General features: G+C 39.2%; 1 protein-coding gene across 4 annotated transcripts in view; it reads right to left on the reverse strand.

Moving 5' to 3' along the window:
• Positions 1-7,661, reverse strand: part of cobll1b (cordon-bleu WH2 repeat protein-like 1b) — a 171,395-nt gene extending 163,734 nt beyond the window's left edge. Inside the window, exon 1 of one of the 4 annotated variants that reach the window (XM_072579483.1) lies at positions 6,944-7,660. In XM_072579483.1, coding sequence (XP_072435584.1) covers positions 6,944-6,993 — 50 coding nt within the window. In that variant the 5' untranslated portion in view covers positions 6,994-7,660. Of the gene's footprint in view, positions 1-6,943 lie in introns of all 4 variants that reach the window. The other 3 variants (XM_072579482.1, XM_072579481.1, XM_072579487.1) reach the window with 3 other exon arrangements.
• Between the last annotated feature and the right edge of the window lie 521 nt (positions 7,662-8,182).

The following is an 8,182-nucleotide window of genomic DNA, read 5'->3' on the forward strand; positions in this document are numbered from 1 at the left end:
GATCTGTTAGTGGAAGTGCTTGATCTGTCATGTGTTTTGTCTTCATGAGATTGGGACTGAGATTCAAGCTATCATACAGCTGTAACAGAAGCAGTATTTCAGATTTCCTTTTTGATGACTGATTTGGATTGGACATGCAGCAACCAAATTCACAAGAAAAAAATACCACGAACAATAATTGAGCAATATGACAAACATGGTAAAATATTTAATTTAGAACATTAAATAAACCAACAGATAAGAAAAATTTTAAATGTTTTGTTTACGAGCTGGAGACACACATTATACTATGGAAAACATCTTTCCATCTGTACTGCTTTACAAACTATATCAACACTTCTTTGTGAGCCTATTCATTTGTAAAAATAATCTCCTCTGAGATTAAATTCTTTAAAACTACATAAAAATATCAATTATCAGTTCATGAACTAAATGCAAAACCTGATCAGGTTTAACAATTCTGCCACCCATATGTCATTCATTTACAGAGCTGAATAAGCCAGTCTTTGGCTTAGTGACAACATTTCAATCTAAAACAGAGTGGGAGGCTTCAACTCTGCTCAAGATAGTCTAAACAAGTCACAGATCTGAATTCAAAATTGACATCCTGCAGATAGTCAGGTTCGGTCTCTATGAGTGCAGAATCCTATCCCACACTGTATGAACTGCAGGGATCCAGAACACCCTTCTAACATGTAACACTTACAATCCTATTAGGTGGTATGAAAATTTATAACAGTCACAGAAGGAATATTCCCTTCTGATCCATCAAACTATCAGTCTCTAAATCATTTGCAACTTCACAATAATCTCCCAGGGAGGTTTGAAAATACAAAAAAAACCAAAAATATGCTTTATGAAAACAATGTAGTTCTACTTTTGTTTTTATTTTGCATTCTTCCCCTATAGATGCAATGAAAGCAAATTATTTTTCCACTTAAATTTTTGAGTACCACCTCCTGTTAAATTTAAGTACACCAATGAGTATTAAATTAAAAGATGATAAAAATATTCATGATCTTTGTAAAGAATCAGAGGACAACTATGCATTTTATAGTATCTTTAACATAATGAAATGCCTCAAATCGCTTCACAGGAGCATGATAGAGCAAAACTTGAGTGAGGCCACAGAAAGAGATATTAAGCAGATGACAAAAAAGCTTGGTGGAAGTACTATGTTTTAAGGAACACCTTAAAAAGGGAGAAAGAGAGATAGACAGGTTTACAAAGGAAATTCCACAGCTTGGGGTCTTAACAGCTGAAGGAACAGCCATCAGTTAAAATTAGGGACAATGAAAAGGTCAAATGAGAGAAGTACAGTTATCTTTGGAGATGTGTGGGTGTGGAAATGAAAGGAAGTTATAGCTAGTGTGAAGTGAGGCAATGAAGGCGATTTGAAAGAGAGAGAACTTTAACATCAAAGCATCAGTCAATCCTGGGCCAATGCAAATCAGTGAGCATGGGTGATGGATGAATAGGAGAAAGTGAGGACTGCAGATGCTGGAGATCAGAGCCGAAAATGTGTTGCTGGAAAAACGCAGATGGTCAGGCAGCATTCAAGGAGCAGAAGAATCGACGTTTCGGGCATGAGCCCTTCTTCAGGGATGAGGAAAGTGTGCCAAGCAGGCTAAGATAAAAGGTAGGGAGGAGGGACTTGGGGGAGGGGCATTGGAAATGCGATAGGTGGAAGGAGGTTAAAGGTGAGGGTGATAGGCCAGAGTGGGGGTGGGGGCAGAGAGGTCAAGAAGAAGATCGCAGGTTAGGAAGGTGGTGCTGAGTTCGAGGGTTGGGACTGAGACAAGGTGGGGGGAGGGGAAATGAGGAAACTGGAGAAATCGGAGTTCATCCCTTGTGGTTGGAGGGTTCCTAGGACTTGGTGCAAGTTAGGACATCAGTGTCACAAAGATTTACAGAGGATAGAACTTGGAAGGATAGCGGAGTATATTGGTATAGTCAAGTATGCAAGATCCAAGCCATGAATGAGGGTTTCAGCAGCATCTGGGCTGAGGGTGGTGCAAAGACAGTCTGCATTACCGAAGTACAAATAGATAATGTTAGTGATGGTACAGACATGTCAACAAGAAATAAATAATCTATTTTAATCATATTCAGCTTGCAAAGTTTTAAATAAGGTGTGTTGTCTTACCAGTTATGACTTGTCATTGCTGAAATTCTGCCAAGGAAGCTTGCCTAACTAATTAGTTCACATTATTTAGCCCTTTTATATATCTTCTATTTTGAAAACTTGCAATTCCTTTTCATGATACATCTGTTCAGTGGATGGCAAATATAGTTCCTAACAGTTCTTGTGCATATAGCATAGGCTGGGTTTTGAGAAATGCTTTTAGTAAGAACATACATTTACAAATATAATGTATTTTTACAACCTCATATACGATAGTGCTAAGTTTCAAAACAAGAAACGATTTAGCCCACTACATCTGCATGAGTACTTTTTTCCACACAGGCCTCCTGCTCATTCTGGTTTGTGACACAATATTCTAAATTCTAAACTCCCCATGTAAAGTGTGTTTTCTGTCCCTTGAAACTCATTTCATCATCATGTCAAATTTCTATCATTATCATTGGAAAACAGAAACAAACGTTCTATTTACTTATTTTATCAGATTGACCTGAAATTTATGTAATGGAGTCACTAAAAGTGTATACATTAATGCAACTCTTGTACAAAGTTCAACAGTACAATCCAGCTCATACATCCTATAGTTCCAATACAAATTTAAAATCATTACTGCATTCCACATGCCTTTTTGCTTTAAATAAGGTAACTATTTCTGTGGAAACTTTTCACAGATCTGCAGACCATCACTCTATTCCATTTGGCATTTAATTCAAAGATATTTTTCCTCTGTGTTTTATTTCCAAAAAGTAACACTTCACATTTCTTCACGCAGTACTTAACTCTATTTTCCACCTAACTAGCAATATCCTCCTACAAGCTTTTTGTCATCCTTCCAATTTATTATAAGTAAAATATTTCAAATTTGTTTCAATTAAATACAGATCAGTAACATATTTAGCTTGCCAAAGTGGGTTCAGAATGAATCTCTGTAAACACAACTCTACAACATACATTTATATGGCATTTTAAATAGGTTTAGAGAAAGAGTTTCCAGAGATGCCACGGGGCATAGACTCTCTGGGATTTAAGTACGAGAATGGGAATTTTAAAATGGAGGTAATAGGGATCAAAAACCAATGCTTGTCAGCAAAGACAGGAGTGATAACTAAGCAAAGCCTGGAATGAGCAGCTGAGCTTCATATAAACTGAAATTAACAAAGTGAAGAGAATGGGAACTGGTCAAATCAGCATTGAAGTGGCCTGCATGTGACACGGACAAAGGCGAGAGTTTCATGACCAAATGAGTTCAGAAACAAGTCAAGCAGGGGCACAATGTTTGAGAGTTGTAAGTTAACAGTATTCAAGGATAGAGAAAGTAAGTATCTGGAATCTCAGTTTTGGATCTCATTGAATGTATATTGTTGGTTCTGCCTGAGTGTGGGGTTTGGTTTGGAACTGAATCTGTTGCAAGGCCAAACACACTGGTTTTGTCATCCTACTGTTTAATCAGAGGATGCTGTCATTCATCAAAACTAGCAGACCCACTATAAAGAACTCATGAAGACAGCAGAATAGGTTTTTCCTAAAAGATGGATAATACTCATTTTTATCAGTGCACATGTGAAAATGTCTTTGAATGATGTATCAAATGTAAGGAAGGAAAAGGCCAATAATTTATCCTTCTGAGAGCTCATATCCACCAATGAAAGTGCGAGAAGAGAATCCATTACTGGAGATGCCATGGCTATGAGCGATAGGTAGTAGGATATCAAGCAAAGACAGACCCAATGATCGAGACAACAAAGAAAGCTATTGGAGGAGGGTAGTGTGATCTACTATTTCAAAGGCTACAAAGGGTAAATAAAACAAAGAAGGGGAGATAAAACTACCATAGATGGCACTTTTGATGTTGATTAAGATCATTGAAGTACTGTGACAGAGATTAGAAAGAAGCATCCTGGAGTTGCAAGAAACTTGGGTATTAATTTGACAGGTAAAACACATTTGAGGACTCTGGTGAGCATAGTTTTCAAAGACCGAGTTGTTTGTTAAAAGAATCCTGACAGAAAACAACTGAATAGTACATGATGTAAGGACAAAAGTTGAGTTTCAGTAGTTTAGTGGAAAGAGGATCAAAGGAAGCAGGAGGTAAATCTAATGTTCAAAAAGGGCATGAAAGGAGATGGGAAAGGAATTATAGTGGAGGGATGAAAGATAGGTCAAAAGAAGGTTGGCAAATTAATTTGGTAGCATCTGGAGAATGGGAAAAGCAGAGGTAACTAAAAGAATAGTTTCAGTCATTGCAACAAAGCAATCAATGAGGTCCTGGCAGTTCTTATAGGAAAACCTTAAAGAGGCAATGGAGAGGGTTTCAGGAGATAGCTGACAGCAAAAGGAAGATATATTATTGACTCTCTAAGAAGACAATTCAGGCAAAACAAAACTTGATATGAACTAACTACATCTGGTGATGGATGGTGAAACTAGTTGAGCACTGAGTTATTGTCCCTTGTGTTTGAATCAAATTGGAGTCATACTAAAGGCAACAACCCACTATTCAATTATATGGTGAGTTCCAAGATATTGACTCCACAACAGCAAAAGAGCAGTGAAATAGCTCCAAGGAAGTGTGTGACATTGAGGAAAAATTACAGATGGTGATATTCCCATACATCTGCTGTACTTGTTCTTCTAAGTAGAGCTAGTAGTTTGGAAGGTTATGGTCTAAAACTTAGCAAGTTTCTGCAATGCATCGTCCAGATAGTACACACTGCTGCCACTTGGTGCTCTGGACAAAGAAAGCAAATGTTGAGGGTGACAGATGGGGGAACCAAGCAAATGTTCTACAACTTTTTTTTGCTGGACAGTGCTAATTTCTTGAATATTGTACAGCTTCAACCATCCAAATAAGTAGAGGACATTCCATAACACACCTCATTTGTGCTTTGTGAATTAACTCACCACTGGATTCCTAGTCACTGACCTGCTTTTGAAACCATGTTATTTATGTGGCTAGTGCAGTTCTTTTCCTGGTCAATGGAACCTCAACCATTAATATTGATGATATGGAATTCAAGGTAATATGTGATTTATTGTCAGAGACCAATCTGTTCATGCTGACCATAATCCCAAACTACAGTAGTCCCACCCACCTGCGTTTGGCCCATATCTCTCCAAACATTTCTTACTCATGTGCTTATCTTTTGAACTTTGTAACTGGACTCGCATCCACGACTTCCTCTGGAAGTTCGGTCCACACACACAAACCACTCCCTGTGTAAAAAGGTTGCCCCTCATGTCTTTTTAAATCCTTCTCCTCTCACCTAACAAATATGATCTCCAGTCTTTACATCTCCCATCCTAGGGAAATGACACCTGCTTTTCACCTTATCTATGCCCTTCATGATTTTATAAACCTCTATGAAATAACTCCTCAACCTCCTACACCCCAGTGAAAAAAGCCTCTATCCAGCCTCTTATAACTCAAACCTTCCATTCCCAGCAATATCTGGTAAATCTCTTCTGAACCCTCTCCAACTTAATAATATCCTTCCTATAACAGGGCAACAAGCACTAGACACACTACTCCAGAGGGGTTTCACCAACATCTAATACAACCTCAACAACAACGTCCCAATTCCTATACTCAAAAGGGAGATGATTAGATTCTCAGCTGTCAGAGATGGTCAATACTTGATACTTGTGTGGCACATACGTTACTTCCCACGTCAGTCCAAGCCTGATGTTAGCCAGGTTTTGCTGCATATGGACCTGGGTTGCTTTAGTATCTATAAACAGCAATGGTGCTAAATACTGTGCAATGATCAGCAAGCATCTCCAATTCTGACCTTGGGATGAGGGAAAGTAATTGATGAAGCAACTGAAGATGGCTGGGCATAGAACACTAACCTGAAGAACTCATACAGTCTCATCCTGAGAGAAAGGATTAACCTCTAACAATCACAACTGTCTTCCTTTGTGTTAACTCTGTCTCCTTTTTTGATGAAGGAGCAGTGCTCCGAAAGCTAATACTTCCACATAACCCTGTTGGAGTATCACCTGGTATTGCATGATTTTTAACTTTGTCCTTGTTTTGAAAACGAGGGCTCATATTTGTCATCCTCTAATACTTAGATACAACTTTTGCAGAATTTTGAAAATTCATAGCAAAAGCCTTTGCTATTTTTGCTTCACATTCTTTTAACATCAATTTTAAATCATCAAGACTTAGTCACTTAGCCATATGGAAAGACAGACTTGCATATATGTGGCCCTTTTATAACCTCAGGGCACCTGACCATTTTACACTCAATTAACTACTTTTGAGGTGTAATTAGCCTTGCAATGTCATGTTAAATTGATAATTCATTTAATAACAAATCTTAAATGATAGCCTACATTATTACTCTAAACCTAACTCCTGCAGATGGACTTTTCTAAAGTTTCTCTATCCCTCTCATCATTGAAGCCCAATGTTAAGTATACATTTTGTATCTTTTACCATACACACACTTTCTCCCCAAGCCTGTCATTTGCTCTCTTAAAGTTCTATTTCAACAATGGTGTGCCTATAGAAAGCCAGGTCTTGCCTTCTATTATTTGATTTTCTTGCATCTCTTTTTTTTCCCAGATGGAATCGCCCTTTTTGTCATCTGCCCCTCTTCTGCCAAGAAATTACGGAACCAGGCGGCTTCAGAAAGTAAGCCATGTTTTCTAATGCTTCCACGAGACAAATTATAAACAGAAAGGAGACATTAGTTGCATTATTCCCTTCGGGCGGATGCCAAAATCTGTTAAAGGACAGTAATTTCATGACAGCTGAACATGGTGAATGTAGGTTAAGTTAGACACAATACTCACCCTGAAGTAGGCAGAGTTGCAGTCCCAGATTCTGATACCTGCATTTCCATCACTCTCAGTTTTTACAACAGTTCTCTTCCAACTTCTCGTCAGCAGACTTTTTTTTTGTCTTCCCTTGTTCGGCTGTACCAGTAACAGCAAGGAACGAGGCAATGTTCAACACAAAGCGATATGAAATGATTTCGGGTATTAGCGGCGTAGGGCGCTGCACACAGCTGGATTTGAAAAAAACGCCAATGTGTGTGTGTGAATTTCCCCTCTCCCCTTCACAAACGTTAGAGTGCAGAAGGAGTTGGTTCGTGGTTTCGCGGAACTCTCTATCTCTGTGTGTGTGTGCTATGATCCGGCCCAGCTTCTACTCCAGCGTAAATATCTCAACCTAAGCGCGGCGCCGTTCGCTCCCGCTCTACTTTCGCAAACACCAACATTTTCAAGCCATGACATGTGTGAGAGAACTTGCCCTCTTCAAATCAAACTTTCCAGGCTGTGTGTCGGCTCGATCCCGGACACGGCGGTTTCAGCAGATCCTTCCTCCCTCCTGCTTCCTCAGCGCTGGTTTCACATAGATTAGACACAATTGCACACTCGCACCCACTCCTTGGCAAAGTGGTATTTGCATACAAGTCGTTTTGTTTCCCTGGTGTAAGTTTCTGTTGGCTGGAGCTGCGCATTTCAATTCTTGCCACTAGGATGCGAGCTGGCTGTGGTGCCAGGGTTGAAGGTTCTACCTGCATTTAAAGCAGAACCGAACCTTGCCAGATTTTCAGTATACTGATCAAAAAAAAAGGATGTCTTAATCACTGGAGCGTTATTTATTTTCCCATCATGTCCGGCCAACCTGCCAAAACGAAATGCTTGTTTCGCATTTTGATTTACTCTTGATCTCAAGTCCCAACATTTTAACTTGGAATTCAAACACAATTTTGTTTTTTGTGGAATTGGCTTTCGCGCTTAATCTTTTCTCCAGACCAACAGAGATGTTATTTTTAATCAGCAATGTTGAAAAAAAAGTGACACAGCGGTAATGTCCCCACCCATGGGCGGAGAGACCCAGGTTCAAGCACCACCTGTTTCAGAGCTAGGTAATAACGTCTCTGAACAGGTTGGTTAAAAAAAATGGGGTAACTGCAGAGTTCTTGGGCATCTCATGTGATGTAAATTAGTGTCCCGACCTCTGATCTTGGAGGCTCAGGTACAAAGCCGAGAACTGTGAAGTAACGTTTCTGAACGAGTTGATTG

This window comes from Chiloscyllium punctatum, chromosome 10 (assembly GCF_047496795.1).
Source record: "Chiloscyllium punctatum isolate Juve2018m chromosome 10, sChiPun1.3, whole genome shotgun sequence".
NCBI classification, from domain to species: Eukaryota; Metazoa; Chordata; class Chondrichthyes; order Orectolobiformes; family Hemiscylliidae; genus Chiloscyllium; species Chiloscyllium punctatum.